This window comes from Rhinopithecus bieti, unplaced genomic scaffold, assembly GCF_001698545.2.
Source record: "Rhinopithecus bieti isolate Rb0 unplaced genomic scaffold, ASM169854v2 scaffold_11964, whole genome shotgun sequence".
Taxonomy (NCBI): Eukaryota; Metazoa; Chordata; class Mammalia; order Primates; family Cercopithecidae; genus Rhinopithecus; species Rhinopithecus bieti.
In genome coordinates this window covers 8,685,396-8,702,586 of record NW_016807677.1, presented here as the reverse complement: position 1 = coordinate 8,702,586, position 17,191 = coordinate 8,685,396, and the positions used below count along the sequence as shown (strand labels likewise).

General features: G+C 40.9%; 1 protein-coding gene across 3 annotated transcripts in view; it reads right to left on the bottom strand.

The window, feature by feature from the left end:
* RDX (radixin) overlaps nt 1-17,184 on the bottom strand; it is a 94,388-nt gene extending 77,204 nt beyond the window's left edge. For 2 of the 3 annotated variants that reach the window (XM_017883249.1, XM_017883247.1), the window contains exons 1-2: nt 16,985-17,184; nt 75-148 (exon numbers count right to left, since the gene is read on the bottom strand). In XM_017883249.1, the coding sequence (XP_017738738.1) occupies nt 75-86 (12 nt within the window). In that variant the 5' untranslated portion in view covers nt 87-148; nt 16,985-17,184. Of the gene's footprint in view, nt 1-74; nt 149-16,548; nt 16,695-16,984 lie in introns of those variants that run through there. The other variant, XM_017883248.1, reaches the window with a different exon arrangement.
* Nucleotides 17,185-17,191: the final 7 nt, after the last annotated feature.

The following is a 17,191-nucleotide window of genomic DNA, read 5'->3' as shown; positions in this document are numbered from 1 at the left end:
TCTTTGCCTTGTTCCGAAATGAATTTAATGATATCTTATTATGTAGATACTGTCAAATGTAATAATACACTTACTGGTTTTGGCATTTTCTTTCTCTTTTGTTACCTTCTTTAAAATTCTTCACTTCTATGAATTATGTTGTCACTTTCTGTTAAAAAAAAAGCATAATGTATTATCTTTTTATATAAGGTTTCTGTTTTAACTATAATTTGCATAAGATATAAATTAAAATATTTGAAAAGGTGGATTTAAAGTAACAAGGAGCGATTTCATTCAAATTTTCAATGTCTTCTACTAGCATTGCACATTCCCTAAAAAGACTAAAATCCAAGATTAAAAATACCGCACATCTCAAATAACTTGGTATAAACACATTGATCTACCAGAAGTTTTAATTTAATTACAGACAACAAAGAACAAGGAAACATCACTGCTTAGGGCCCAGAAGCTCGCTCTCTGAGTCAGGCTCATCTCTGTATCCAGGATGTTAGAGAAAGGAACAATAAAAGTGAGGACAGATGGATTCAGATTCTGAAGAGCTCAAGAATACTTTTTCAATGTTTTTTTTCTGTACTGCCAAAAACAAAAGGAAATTCTGATTAATGTAATCTACAAAAAAATGGAAGAAACTAATTTTTACTTTTTTAAAGACAGGGTCTCATTCTGGCATTCAGGCTGGAGTACAGTGGTGACATCACAACTCACTGCAGCCTAAGCCTCCCAGGTTCAAGTAATCCTCCTGCCTTGGGCTCCCGAGTAGCTAGGATCATGAGCACATGCCACCATGCCCAGCTAGTCTTTTTATTTTACTTTTTCGTAGAGGCAGGGTTGCCCTATGTTGCTCAGGCTGTCTCAAACTCCTGGCCTCAAGCAGTCCTCCCAACTGTGCCTCCCAAAGTGCTAGGATCACAGGCATGAGCCACCGCACCTGGCTTATTTTTTCTTCTTGTAAGTTCGAAAATATGAATAAAGAAAAATATGAATAGCTTATTCACCCAATGTGTATGAAACAGGCAAAACTCTGCACACTAACAACATGCATTCAGCTAGACACGGCGGCTCACATTGGTAATCCCAACACTTTGGGACCTGTAATCCCAGTACTTTGGGAGGCCAAGGTGAGAGGACTGCTTAAGCCCAGGTGGCTGAAGCTGCAGCGAGCAGTGATCATACCACTGCACTCTGGCCTGGGCAACAGAGCAAGGTCCTGTCTTAAAAACAAACAAATAAACAAAAAAAGTTACTGATTGCTGTTTAAGATGCCATAACTAAGGCTGGGCATGGTGGCTCATGCCTGTAATCCCAGCACTTTGGGAGGCCAAGGTGGGAGGATCATATGAGGTCAGGAGTTTGAGACCAGCCCGGCCAACATGGTGAAACCCCATCTATACCAGAAATACAAAAATTAGCTGGGCATGGTGGCAGGTGCCTATAATCCCAGCTACTCAGGAGGCTGAGGCAGGAGAATCACTTGAACCTGGAAGGTGGAGGCCGCAGTGAGCCGAGATTGTCCCACTGCACTACAGCCTGGGCGACAGAGCAAGACTGTGTTTCCAAAAAAAAAAAAGAAAAGAAAAGATGCCATAACTATAAAAGAGAAATTCTCTATAAGTTGTAATAAAAATGAAATTTGGGTAAGGCCATTTCCCAAATTCTACTCAATCACAAGTAACTGATTACCAATAAACCTCTTCAGAGGAAACTTCCTCCTGAGATTTTTTTCTTTTTTTTTGAGATGGAGTCTCGCTCTGTCACCCAGGCTGGAGTGCAGAGGTCGCAGTGGCGCAATCTTAGCTCAGTGCAACCTCCGCCTCCGGGGTTCAAGCGAGCTGGGATTACAGACATCCACCACCACACCCAGCTAATATCTGTATTTTTAGTAGAGAAAGGGTGTCATCATGTTGGCCAGGCTGGTCTCAAACTGAGCTCAAGTGATCCGCTGGCCTGGTCCTCCCAAAGTGCTGGGATTACAGGCATGAACCACTAGGCAATGAAATTCTGTTGGAGGTATAAATCCCTCATTTCTTAATTCTTATCATTTCCTAGCTTATTCCCATCTACACTCACCTACCTTCATGAACCTAAATGTATTTCAGTCCAGTTTTTAAATTCTATACCCTTTTTTCATCCCAACTACTATTACTGCCTTAGTTCAGGTCTTATCATCTCAGGTCTTGATTAAAATAGCCTCCAGGCCAGGCGCAATAGCTCACGTGTGTAATTCTAGCAATTTGAGAAGTGGGAGGATCACTTGAGCCCAGGAGTCTGAGAGGAGCCTAGGCAACAGGGCAAAACCCATCTCTACCAAAAAACAAACAAACAAACAACAACAACAAAAAACTAGCCAGGCATGGTGATGGAAGGATTGTTTGAGCCTGGAAAGTGCAGGCTGAAGTGAGCTGAGATCGCCAATGCACTCCAGCCTGGGTGAGAGAGCAAGAACCCGTCTCAAAAAACAAACAAAAAATGAGCTATAACCTATTGGTTCAGCAAAATTGCTTCATCTCACATTTCATAGAACAATTTTATTCAAATTCTTCACACATATATAAGATGTGTGTCTGCATCAAAACTTTGGCCATTTTTTGAATCATAGTAGTTTAGATTACATAAGCATTTGTTTCAATCAGTAATACGATCACTAAAAGTTTTATCCCAAGCTAAAATGGTTTGTCCTAAGTTATATGAGCAATAAATGGCCAAACTACAAGTCTCTTGCCACCTAGCATCCAGAGTTCTACAATATTTCAGCCTGTCTTCCTCTTTTTTGATATGAAAAGACTGCTAACTAATTTCATTTGTAGAAATATACTTGAAGAAAATATTAACAAATATGTATAATGCTACAACTACAAAGACTAATTATAGTACAATTTATAAAAGTATATCTAAAACTGGGAGTTTAGCTAAGTCAATCATGGTATATCTTAGGATCCACAAGATCACAATGCAGCCCATTAAAATGTTATAGAAAAATACTAAATGACATAGGAAGATATTCACAAACCACCAAGTATAAAGGTAGGTAATAAAATCATCCATAGTAGCCAGGCATGGTGGCTGACACCTATAATTCCAGCACTTTGGGAGGTCAAGGCAGGAGGATCACTTGAGGGCAAGAGTTCAAGACCAGCCTGGGCAACACAGAGAGACAGTGTCTATACAAAAAATAAAAATAAACCAGGCATAATGGAGTGCACATGTAGTCCTAGCTACTCAAGAGGCTAAGGTAGGAAGATCGCTTGAGCCCAGAAGTTTGAGGCTGCAGTGAGTTATGATCATGCCACTACAATCCAGCCTGGGCAACAGAGCAGGACTCTGTCTAAAATCTAAAAAATAAAACATTAAAAAAAAATCCATAGAATACCATCACTTTTTTTAAAAAAAGGAATGAATGAAAAGACCAGAATGTTTATATTCTAAAATATTAACAGGCTCGAAGAATTAAAATGAAACCTGTAAACTTGTAAAATGAAAATGTAGAGGTTTTGTAATAAACTAATTTCTTTTTTTTGGAGATGGAGTCTCATTCTGTCACCCAGGCTGGAGTGCAGTGGCGCGATCTTGGCTCACTGCAACCTCCACCTCCCAGGTTCAAGTGATTCTCCTGCCTCAGTCTCCCAAGTAGCTGGGATTACAGGCGTGCACCACTACATCTGGCTAATTTTTGTGTTTTTAGTAGAGACGGGGTTTCACTATGTTGCCCAGGCTGGTCTTGAACTCTTGACAACAGGTAATCCGCCTGCCTCAGCCTCCCAAAATGCTCACAGATATGAGCCACCGCGCCCAGCCTAAAAAACTAATTTCTTACAATGAAAAAACAGAATTATTCTAAATAAGTAAACTAAAGTTGGACCCATAACTTCACAATGTCATTTAATAAAATGTAAGTAAGTTAATATTTTCTCAAAAGAAAGCAGGAGCAGTGGCTTATACCTGCAAACCCAGCACTTTGAGAGCCTGAGACAGGCGGGCTGCTTGAGCCCAGGAGTTCAAGACCAGCCTAGAAAACATAGCAAGACCCCCTATGTTTTTTAAAAAATAATTAAAAAAAAGAAAAAGAGAGATACTTGAAAAAAATTCTAGTTTTGGAAGAATAACACAATATGACTAAGAAAGATACATAGGTTATAATAAAAACAGATAAATATATTTTATTTTAAATCTCTACATAGGTAAAACAAATACCAAAATAAAACCAGCAGAAAATTTGCAACTAAAGCTGTTATGCAAAGTAATCAAATGGTTAAACATATAAAGATATTGCTCAGATTCCACTCCGTAAACAGTTCAATAAGAAACTTCGCCAACAAATCTTACGTTAAAAAAACACACAAATGTTCTACTGAGTAAAACTACAAGTGTTTTACCAATGATATACTCATTAAACCAGCAAAATAAATATTAATTATTCATGGCAAGGTTGACAAACAACGTTGGCAAACAAGTAGATAAGTATTGTAAGTATCACCATATGTTGGCTCCACATTTCTATAAAGTAGAGAATACATAACGAAAGCTATACAGCTTTTTTCAATATGAAATTCTGCTTTTGTAATAAATCTCCTAGAAGATATTTCTTCCCCCAAACTAAATGTAAAAGAAAGTAATCTGTATCAAGATATTCACAGCAGCATTCTTTACAATAGCCAATGATTACAATAACCAAAGTAATGTTGACGCTATCTGATAACATTATGGACTACTCCAGGGTTGTGGGAGATTTTTTATTTGTTTTTTGGTATTATTAAAATAAACTGTGTGAACATTTAGGTAAGGAAAAGTGGAAAGGCAGAATATGTAACTTACCCATCCATCAACACAGAACAACACAGGTATTATTAAAAATGGTTGTCTGGATACACAGACACTTAGTACTTAACAGAGTTTTGTTAAGTTTCTAATTTTAAAATCAGAGATAAGAATTTCAAAACGTATTTCATGAAATTGCTTATACATATTTTTTATTAGCTTATATAACACACAGATGTAAAACTCTACCTTAAATTTTCAGGACAAAGCTATGTACAAATGGTATTAAAACCTAAGTTTTTATAACAATTTAGTTATTAATGGAAAATATTTATATCAAGAGAATATTGTTGCTGGGCGCGGTGGCTCAAGCCTGTAATCCCAGCACTTTGGGGGGCTGAGGCAGGCAGATCACGAGGTCAGGAGTTCGAGACCAGTCTGGCCAACACAGTGAAACCCCGTCTCTACTAAAAGTACAAAAAATCAGCTGGGTGTGGTGTGTGCCTATAATTTCAGCTACTCAAGAGGCTGAGGTAGGAGAATCGCGTGAACCTGAGAGGCGGGGGCTGCAGTGAACCAAGATCGTGCCACTGCAATCCAGCCCGGGTGACAGTGTGAGACTTCATCTCAAAAGAAAAAGAGAGTATTGTTTAACCTCAATGAGACATTTCTGACTAGGCATGGTGGCTCATGCCTGTAATCCCAGCACTTTGGGAGGCTGAAGCAGGTGGATCACTTGAGGTCAGGAGTTCGAGACCAGCCTGGGCAACATGGTGAAACCCTGTTTCTAGTAAAAATAAAAAATTGTCTGAACATGATGGCGCATGCCTGCAGTCCCTGCTACTCAGGAGGCTGAGGCAGGAGAATCGCTTGAATCCAGGAGGCAGAGGCTGCAATGAGCTGAGATCACACCGCTACACTCCAGCCCGGGCGACAGAGTGAGACTTTATCTCTAAAAAAAAAAAGACATTTCTAGTCTATGAATATATTAGTATGCTTTTAATTGAAACTGGCATCTATCTATTAGTAGCAGAATAGATAATTTCATAAAATGTTACATGTAAAACAAAGAAACCTAGATGCATATCCTGGGGTTCCATCTCTAACTTGAAACAAAACCTGGTCTTTCAAATCTTTCCTTTCCTCTATTAAAAAAAAGCATAAAATAACAATAAAACTAAGTTGCCTAAACCATTATATATCAAAGACATATTTATATATCAAATATTTGTATACTTCCACTCTTCCCTCATAAAATAAAATTTACTCCCTCCTCCCCACTCTTAATTCTCTTAATTTTAATCTGCAAGTTTATTGGTTTAAACTTAATTAAACCAATTAAATTAAATTCTTAATTTTCTCCCACTCTTAAATGTCTTAAAGTGGTTTTGCCCTGCCTCTTTTCCATACCTACTCCTCCAAAAGCAACAAAAGTGCAGTCATGGCAGCAACAAACCCAGCAAGTTGTGAGAGGTGCTGCCAGTCAGCAAACGTCTCCCATTTCGAGAAAACCACTCATATGAATAAGTACTCAAACACACTGCCACACATTAGAGACAAAATAGCAACAATAAACATTCTCTCCTTTGTCTTTTAACTCTGAGGGTAACTCTCAGTCTCCTTTCTACCTAACACAATGGAAAAATAGCCTCACGCTTAACACATTGAGCTCTGTTAAGTCAGTGGCACAAGACTCCCACCTGTCAGGTGGTAAAACAGGTGTTATAAAGTCTAGTCCATGCAGTGCCTGCACTGAAGCATCAATAATTCATAGCAGATTGCCTGATTTTACTTTTGAGATACTCTTTTTCCTAAGCCTAATTTTAACTATTTTAATTTTTTTCTGCCTTTTTAGACTTAGAAATGACATAATTGTTATCTCTCCAGAGATCAAAACATTCCAAGAGAACTCCTCTGCCAATTTACTGGGAGAAAGCAGCACAACAAAGAACAGTATAAACTGAATAAGGCAACTCTGGCAGTCCAATCAACACAATAATGGAATCTATTAAAGAAGTTCTTAATCATTTTATTTTTCCTGCATGGGCCCTACTGGTGAAGCCTATGAACTCTTTCCAAGAAAAGTATTTTTAAATGCATAAAATACATGCACAAAATACAGAAAATTACAAAAGAAACCAATTACACTGGAATATAATTATCAAAACATAAAAAACACACTAATATATATACTTCTTTTTTTAATACTTTAAGTAACAGTAACTTATTTTGAGACAGCTTTAACGTATTACAAAAGTATCTACTGTTTCTATTAGAAACAGTCTCTGGGCTGGGTGTGGTGGCTCATGCCTGTAATCTCAACACCTTGGGAGACCAAGGCAGGAAGACGGCTTGGGGCCGGGAGTTCAAAACCAGTCTGGGCAATCTACAAAAAACAAAAAAATTAGCTGTGTGTGATGCGCATGTGTAGTCCCAGCTATTCCAAAGGGTCACTTGAACTCAGGAGTGATGGTGCCACTGCACTCCAGCCTGGGCAACAGAGTGAGATCCCATCTCTATAAAAAACAAAAATTAAATTAAAAAATAGACACAGTCTCTGGTACTGTACTGCTAATGCTAATGTCGTCTATATTCATAATAGAAGAAAATGTAAAAATAAAGATGTAACTTTTTCCCCATTCAAGGTCATAGGTCCCCAGGTTTAAAGCCTTTAAAACACAAAGAATTATGATTATTATGCTGTTAGCTCAGTGTTAATAAATTTAATAACAAATAATAATGCACTTTTATCTATATAACGCCATGTCTTCCCTAAGTGAAGCAAAGAAGACAAGAATTTTTAGCTCCATTTTGCAAGTAAAGAAATAAGGCCAAAAGCAAGAAGGGTAGTGAATACAGGGAGCATTTGTAGAATGTTCACTCTCCATTCTGCCTATATTTCCTAATCTTCACAATAACTGCCCTCCCCCTTCCTGCCCAAGACAGGTGTTACAATCTCTCATTCTTCTAAAAAAGAAATTAAGATTCAGATAAATGACTTGTTCAATGTCAGCGGGCTACTTAACAAAGACAGATGTTCATTTAAAACCTAGTCTTGGGCTCTTTTGATTATCTTACTCTACTTTTCTCAGCTACCATTCTAGACAAGTTCATACCAAACAATTACTAGGGCTTTTCAAGAAGTAGGCTACTAAAGCTCTCTCCTCTATTGTTATCAGGTCAAGAGACTACCTCTAAAGATGTTTTAAGTGCACATTAATAACTGGTATGATCATCTCTGTAAGTGGAATTCCCGTAAGGCTGAGAGGCAGTTTTAAGTAAGATATTAAGTCTTGCTCATGTAGAAATGATTTCTGGTTTAATGATATTTTCAAGGAAATGAAATATTCAACATTTGAGTAATATACATGTTACTGAAAATGCATAGCAAATTTCTAAAATTTATAAAGCTGAACTGCAATATTAACACCAAAGTTTTACACTGAATTTAGGATCTCTTCTAAGAATTTTGTACATTTAAAAAGCAAAATCATATCTGTATGGTTCCTAAGATGAACAGAAAATAAAATAATACCCTATCATTTGCAATTATTAAATACTAAAAGGTAAGAAAGCTAAATCCAGTTCAACTTCCTCATTTCACTCTTAAGAAAACATTAAACATTCACATAAAAATGTTTAGAAATGGGAAAACAAGGATAGGTTCATGAAAGTCATTTATATAACAGGAAAGAAGCAAACACAAAATAATTCTCACAAATAATTCTACCCTTGATGTACTTTGAAACATCAGATATTATAGCTTATTTTCAAAACAGAACAAAGTCAATATGTTTCTTACATGTCTTTATAATTAGACAATATTCTCTAATACAGTCAATGAGGCTATATGGAAGTTCTATTACCATAAAAAAATTAAGCTTCTAATTTTCTAGATATTAACGCCCTTTTCAGAAAAACTGATACAGTGCCTGGTTCAGAGTTGGGCCTCAAAATGTCTGTTGATTTTGTTGAATTAATCTTACACATAATACACATTTAAATTTTTCTGCTGATTAGAGTCAAGGGCAATAGTTTCCTCTCTTTTTTTATGTTGTAAAATGACCGAGCTAATAAGCATCACTAAGAAGAGAGAACCAACATGAACATGGGGAGAAAAAAAGCTCTTTACGGCTAGGCGCGGTGGCTCATACCTGCAATCCCAGCACTTTGGGAGGTCGAGGCAAGCGGATCACCTGAGGTCAGGAGTTCAAGACCAGCCTGACCAACATGGAGAAACCCCATCTCTACTAAAAATACAAAATTAGCCAAGCGTGGTGGCACATGTCTGTAATCCCAGCTACTTGAGAAGCTGAGGCAAGAGAATCACTTGAATCTGGGGGGCCGAGGCTGTGGTGAGCCAAGATCGTGCCACTGCACTCCAGCCTGGACAACAAAAGCAAAACTCTATCTCAAAAAAAAAAAAAACTCTTTACAACCAGGCCTCCCAAATTCAAGCCTTAACCATCTCTATCCAAAACTGTTTCAATAATTTCAATTAAGTTGACAATCAAATTAAAGGCCAGATAATCTGACTTACTTAATGATAACTGTAATTACCATGCTGCTTGTTGATTAGATATAAATAGTAAGCTTTCTGGTGATATATACGAACTTTGCTAAATAACCAAACTAAGTTTTTACAGTTTTTCTAAGTCTAGAACCTATAAACAGCTTAACTATCAGGCGTCCTCACAATGGCTAAGAAAATTTAATCCAAGCCAAAGGGATCTAAAGTCAATTAACCACAGCTGAGATTTTCTATGTTCCCATTCTCCCTTTCACTCAGAGTCCTTATGTTAGCTGGGTGCGGTGGCTCACACCAGAAATCTCAGCACTTTGGGAAGCCAAGGCGGGTGGATTACTTGAGGTCAGGAGTTCAAGACCAGCCTGGCCAACAAGGCAAAACCCCGTTTCCACTAAAAATATAAAAATTAGTCAGGCGTGGTGACCTGCATGGTGGTGTGCATCTGTAGTCCCAACCACTTGGGACGCTGAGGCAGCTGAATCGCATGAACCCAGGAGGCAGAGGCTGCAATGAGCTGAGATCATGCCACTGCACTCCAGCCTGGGTGACAAAGTGAGACTCTGTCTCAAAAAAAAAAAATAAGAGTCCTAATGTTGCATTCATGTATCCACATTATTCCATGTACTCACCAGGACATTTTGTTGTAAACACACCCACTCTGGTTATTAAAAGATTATCGGCCGGGCGCAGTGGTTCACACCTATAATCCCAGCACTTTGGGAGGCCGAGGTGGTCGGATCACGAGGTCAGGAGATCGAGACCATACTGGCTAACACAGTGCAAACCCTGTCCCTACTAAAAATACAAAAAATTAGCCGGGCATGGTGGCAGGTGCCTGTAGTCCCAGCTACTCGGGAGGCTGAGGCAGGAGACTGGCGTGAACCCGGGAGGTGGAGCTTGCAGTGAGCCAAAATCCAGCCACTGCACTCCAGCCTGGGAGACAGCGAGACTCTACCTCAAAAAAAAAAAAAAAAAAAAAAAAAAAAAAAAAAAAAGATTATCAATTTACAAAAACAACACGAAGATTTAACAAAGAAGGAAAAAAAAAAGCAAGAAACATCCAGAACTCACATCACAGAAGACTGTACTTAAAACGCTGCTGCAATGAGTATTAATTCATTTACACACACTACTGTGACAACACTTAACAGGCGTGGTGTGGTGGCTCACACCTGTAATCCCAGCACTTTGGGAGGCTGAGCCGGGAGGATCCCTTGAGTCCAGGAGTTTAAGACCAGCCTGGGCAACATGGTGAGACCCCGTGTCTACAAAAAATAAAAAAGCTGGGAGCAGTGGCAAGCCCCTATAGTTTCAGTTACTTGGGAGGCTGAGGTGGAGGGATCACTTCAGCCTGGAAGGTCAAGGTCACAGTGAGCTATAATCAAGCCACTACACTCTGGCCTGGGCAACAGAGACACTATCTCAAAAAGAAGAAAAAAAAAAAGCACTTAACACACTTTATGAATACAATATGGCACATCTATCTTCCCATTAGCGTGAGAACGCCTCAGTATTTTACTCATCTTTCCATTCTCAAATGCAAAGAGTATGTGGCATATAATAACTGTCTGAATGTATGACTGACACCTTAAAGCAGTGGTCACCAAACTTTTTCTGCAAAGGGCCATTTAAGTAAACATTATAGACTTTGTAAGCCATACAGTCTCTGTGGAAACCATTCTACTGTTGTAGCAGGAAAGCAGTCATAGATAATATGTAAACAAGTAAGCTATGATGTGTTCAAATAAAACTTTATTTACAAAAACAGGCAATAGGCTGGGTTTAGCCCATGGACCACAACTTGCCAAGTATTTTAACATGAATCAACACTTTTCCTTTCATAATTTAACTGAAGTTGGTACCTAGAAAGATATGAGCTCACTACATATGACTATCTGTAATGGATCAATTTCGGATATGACTTTGGATGGGGGTAAAAAAGAACCGAAGACATGTAATATAGACGAATAATGAAAATAATGGGGCTGGGTGCGGTTGCTTTCACTTTAGGAGGCTGAGGCAGGAGGATCACCTGAGGCCAGAAGTTTGAGACTAGCCTGGGCAACACAGTGAAACCGTATCTCTAAAAAAAATAAAAATCAGTCAAGCATGGTGGTATGCACATGTAGTCTTAGCTACTCCAGCGGCTGAGGTGGGAGGACTGCCTGAACCCTAGAGTTCAAAGCCCTGGAGTTTGTGGCATGGTGCTATGATCATGACACTGCACTCTAGCAGCAGAGAGGTGACAGTGAGGGAGAGAAGGAGGGAGACAGGGAAAGAGGGAGGAACGGAGGGAGGAAGGAAAAAGAAAAAAGAAGTAAAGAATCTATTGGGAACAGAGTTGGAAGAAAGAGCAATTCCATTACCCTTGCCAGTTGACTGGTTAGGTATGGAATGTGCCCCAATCCTGGCCAATGAGACTCAGAAGACATCTGCTTGGGGGTCTCTAGAAACAGTTCCTCTTATTCCTTTGGATATTGATCTGTCTGGATGGGATGCAGCAGCCAAACTGGGACAAGGGGTTCACTGTGGGCTTGACCTCCCAGGCTCAAGTGATCCCCCAACCTCAGCATTCTGAGTAGCTGGGACTACAGGTCCACATCACTGCTCCTGGTTCCTTTGCAGAAGCCAAACTGATACGGGGAAGGGCAGTCTTAATATGAAGTTAATGGGGAAAATCACAGGGAAGAGAGTTGGAAAGAGAAGGAGTTCTTGATGTCATTATTTAACCATTCTTGAGCCTCTGGACTTCTAGCATGTAAGACATTAAATTCTGGCCAAGCATGGTGGCTCACACCTATAATCCCAGCACTTTGGGAGGTCAAAAGTCCAAGGCAGGAAGTCCCAGGCAGGATGATCATTTGAGCCCAGGAATTACAGACCAGCTTGGGCAACATAGGGATACCCCATCTCTACGAAAAGGTTTTTTAAAAAATTAGTTGTCTGGGCACGGTGGTTCACACCTGTAATCCCAGCACTTTGGGAGGGCCAAGGCGGGCAGATCACTTGAGGTCAGGAGTTTGAGACCAGCCTGGCCAACATGGTAAAACTCTGTCTCTACTGAAAATAGAAAAATTAGCTGGGCCTGGTGGCATGTGCCTTAAATCCCACCTACTATGGAAGCTGAGGCAGAAGAATCACTTGAACCCTGGAGGCGGAGGCTGCAGTGAGCTGAGATCACGCCACTGCATTCCAGCCTGGGCAACAGAGGGAGACCCTGTCTTGGAAAAAAAAAAAAAAAGCTGGGCAGGGTGGCACACACCAGTGGTGGCAGCCTCTAGGGAGGCTGAGGTGGGAGGAACTTAAAGGATCACTTGAGCCCAGGAGGTCAAGGCTGCAGAGAGCTGTAATAGCACCACTGCACTCCAGCTTGGGTAATGGAGGAAGACCCTGTTTTTAAAAAAAAAATTAAGAAAAAAATGACATTAAATTTCCTCATTGTTTAAACCAATTGGAGAATTTTCTCTTATTTGATGCCAAAGCATCTAAAATGACCTAAGGGCTCAAAACAAGAGTGCTCACTTGACAAATTTACCTGCAATCAGTCCTAGTTGACTTAAACTTTTCACAAATAAATTTTTAAAAAAGCATTTAACGTCCTGAAAGCCATAGAGATTATCTACAACTCAGAAGAAAACAGTCCATTATCTCAGTTACTAATACTGAAGTTCATAGCTTTATAAATTCCATAATCTTAGAGAAAATAAACAATGCAGTACCTGTTTCTTCAATACTGTATCTAAAATATCCTTTCCTTTTTTTTGAGACGGAGTCTCGCTCTGTTGCCCAGGCTGGAGTGCAGTGGCCAGATCTCAGCTCACTGCAAGCTCCGCCTCCTGGGTTGACGCCATTCTCCTGCCTCAGCCTCCGGAGTAGCTGGGACTATAGGCGCCCGCCACCTCGCCCGGCTAGGTTTTTTGTATTTTTTTAGTAGAGACGGATTTCACCGTGTTAGCCAGGATGGTCTCGATCTCCTGACCTCGTGATCCGCCTGTCCCGGCCTCCCAAAGTGCTGGGATTACAGGCTTGAGCCACCGAGCCCGGCCCTAAAATATCCTTTCAACAGGATGTTTTTTCTAAGGAGTTGGCAAACTTTTTTCGTTAAGAGCAAGATGTGGATATTTCCCACACCAAATCATAAACCTTCTGTTTTTAAAAGACACCATTTCTCATTGTCAACTATATGCCATATGCTAGAAAAAAAACAAATAGTAAACTTCATCTTCAATCATTAATCAAGAAAATCTGTACACAAATCTGCACATATACACGCTTGGGAATTAGCATAGGGAATTCTATTGTGTGCTTTTATTCAAATGATGAAAACATGAGAAATATGATTTACTCAATGTTTAACACAAGTTAATAAGCACCCTTTCAATGTCTGTTACAATGTAACCCTATTTTAATAAGACTTTAAAATCACAAATAAGGGATATAAAGTATATGTTTATCCCTGCATACCTACTGGCATTTTCCGTAAACAAGGAATTGCCAACAGCAGCTACCTATGGAAAACAGGACTAGGAAAGGGGCTGGGGTGTTCTAGGGAATAAGGAGAACTTTGACCTTTTCCTTTACATTTTTCTGGGTTTTTAAACTTTGCCATAAAATATATGACTTTTATAGTTTTTTTAAAAATGGCTTAAACTATACATTCAATATAAATATTAAGATATATACCAGAAACTTAAAGTAGGAAAAGCAGGATTTCTCTAAAATAGGCTAGAAATTCAGGAACTCTCTGGGGCCAGATTGGACACCTCTACCACCAAAGAGGTGTGCACACCCTGGCTGCAGCAATCAAGGAAGTTACCAGAACAGCCTTAACTGGATCAGTAATGCCATGAGACTTACAATAAGGGTGGAGTCCATAGCAACCCAATCCAGCTCCACTGAATCTTGTACCCCAGGGACAGTATCAGTTAAGTACCACCTGCCAGCTCGTGGTCTGCAGGAAGGTCCCTGACACCCAAGAGTGACTTGGTTGACTTCCCAGATTCACAGAAGTAACATGAAATTATATTTAGCTACACCTTACAGATAAACTCCACCAGCATGGCTCAGTCTTCACAACCTCAATAAAACATATTTTTTTAGACTTTGGTCTACAGGAAATATTGGTTAAAATTTGACCCTGTTTTTAAACATTAATAGCATAAATTAAAATGCATTAAATTAAAAATGGATGAAAAAACAAGATTCTCACCATCATTCACCATTTCAGACTCTACTATATCAGATCACACAGAGTAGGTTAAAAGATTGAGAACTGAAAGCAAAATAAAAACATATGAAGACTTTCACTTCAACAGCCTGCCAAAGATAAAAAATGAACAATAAAATCCAATTCTGGCCGGCACAGTGGCTCATGCCTGTGATCCCAGCACTTTGGGAGGCCGAGGCAGGCAGAATACCTGAGGTCCAGGAGTTCCAGATCAGCCTGGCCAACATGGCAAAACTCCGTCTCTACTAAAAATGCAAAAATTAGCTGGGCATGGTGGTGCACGCCTGTACTCCCAGCTACTCAGGAGGCTGAGGCATGAGAGAATCACTTGAACCTGGGAGGGAGAGGTGCAGTGAGCCGAGATCACGCCACTGCATACCACCCTGGGCGACAGAGTGAGATGGGCTGACAGGACAACTGGATTAAAATAAGCATCAGTTTCATTAAAAAGGACTAACTTGAAGATAAATCTTTTGACTCCAGCTCTTTAGAGGATCTAAAGTGAACTTGATGGACAGTGGAAGAAATCACAACACGGAATTCCTGGAGTAAAAATGTATTGACTCCAAACAACAAAAAAAATCCAATTCTTCTCTTGGGAATAGTAAACCAATAAACAAAAAACAACGCGTTCCCCATCCCGGAGACCAATGAGACTCAGCAAGGGAGGGAAAGAACAGCAAAGTCTGTCATTTCTTAGCATCGAAAGAAAAGTAATTAAATTGCGTTTCAGTTAATTAATCACAATTTCCAGAAAAAAAAAAAAAGGACAGACTCAACGTATTTTCCCTACACCCAAATTAATTACATCTATTGTACAACTACTCCTGAGCCTCTCCTACATACTCTTCCATGTGTGTGGATACAGGAGTGAACAAAACATTTTATGTGTTTCCTAAGGTCAAGAACTCAACATTTTTTCAGTGCCATAATCAAATTCTGTCTCATTTAAATAAAGCTGTAAAGAATGCCAATGTCTATTCATTCCTTATTAATATACCAACTGTTTATTAAATTCCATCATATACAAAAAAGCGATTAAGCAAAGAAATGAAGTCACTGCAATCCTCTTTACAGTATACGATTAACTTCAAAAGGAATGTTTTACATGTTGCTGTATTTGAAGTAAGTATTATTAGTCTCTGGAAGATAAAGTACACTGGGGAAAGCAAAGGAATTCTGAAAATAAAAAACTGCAATCCTGAATATTAGTCTCCTTTCTCATATCCAGTGATGCTGTTTGGCAAATGGATCAAGCCATTATTTATCCAGCAACATGAACGGGGTAATTGTTCCTTCTTAGCTCCATCAGTCATATAAAAGAGTATTTAGTGTTCCAAAAAAAAAACAGAAGTATGCTCCGTAAACAATAGATTGCAATGTCTATGTCAAAGTACTCGTTTATCAAATAAACCCTTATCATCTTAGGCTTTTATATTTACATCCTGCCAGTGTTAGTGCCACAAGACTGCCATCGAGCTCCTCACCAACGTGTCTTCCACCAAAATCTCAACTGGATTTTAAAATATATTTTTATGAAGTTGATTTTTAACACACTTCCAACCTAATAATTACTCCTTAAGAAAAAAAAAAAAACAAATATTGGGAATGTTTGAAGAAACATGACATCAGTTTAGGAAGCGATGTAGTCTGTTTAAATTGGAAAAAAAAAAAATTGCACTGCCCCCTTTCAAACTTAGTCCGGGAATTGAGCTTAGAATCCTTTAAAGGAAAAGAGGGCTATCATGAACTGAACTTATCTGGTGGGGTCTGAGACGCTAAAACTGACCGGCCTCAAGGGCCTGAGAAAGTTACGGGGCTCCGAGAGCTGCAACAGCAGCAGGGAGAGCTGTGGACTGGAACCGCGGCTCTGGCCTGGCGGGTGCTGGCGGTGGGAGCGGCTGGCGCCCCAAACCCTGTCATGCAACATCCCCTTTGCCACTGGGGCGGAACGCACGCTGTCTAGTAATTCAACACCCCTCCTTTCAAACCGGAGGCCGGGGGACAAGTTCTAATAAATGTAAAATCGAATTCTACCTACGCTGAGTATCTGGATTTTCAAACAACCCTTGGGACGACGCCAGCCCGGGCCCGGGGCCCAGTCCAGGCAGCGGTAGCCCACCGTCTCCAGGGCGCGGGGGTCCGAGGCCGGCGCTGAAGGCAGACCCCGCGCCCGGAGGCGAGAAGAATCGCGCGGCGGCAAGGGTCGACTTTGGCCCGGCAGGCACGTTCGGGCCGCGGCTCAGCCACGACTCGGGCAGGGCCTCGCGGCCCCCGCCAGCCCGGGTAGGAGCCTGGCCGACCGGGCCATTACCACGGTGGCGCCTCCACCAGAGGGGCGCGAGAGGAGGCGCGCCAGGCCCTGGTGGCGGCGCCACGGCCGGGCAGCGCGGGCCACGCAACTTCTCGCCGCCACCTCAGCGTCTCCGGAGGAACCGGGAGCGGGGAGTGGGGGAAGGGAGGGCGCCGCGGCTTACCCGGAGAGCGGGCGGCTTCTGCCCGCCGGCGTGTGGCTGGGGCGCTGCGCGGCGGCGCGGCTGCGGCAGGGAGGGAGAGGCGGTGGTGCGAGCGCTGGGCCGCGGGAGACGAGAGGCGCCGCCGCCACCGCAGACAGCTCCGCAATATGGCCGCTCGGCGCCTCCTCGGGGAAAAGGCGGGGCTGCCCGGCGCCCCCCGCCTCCCTC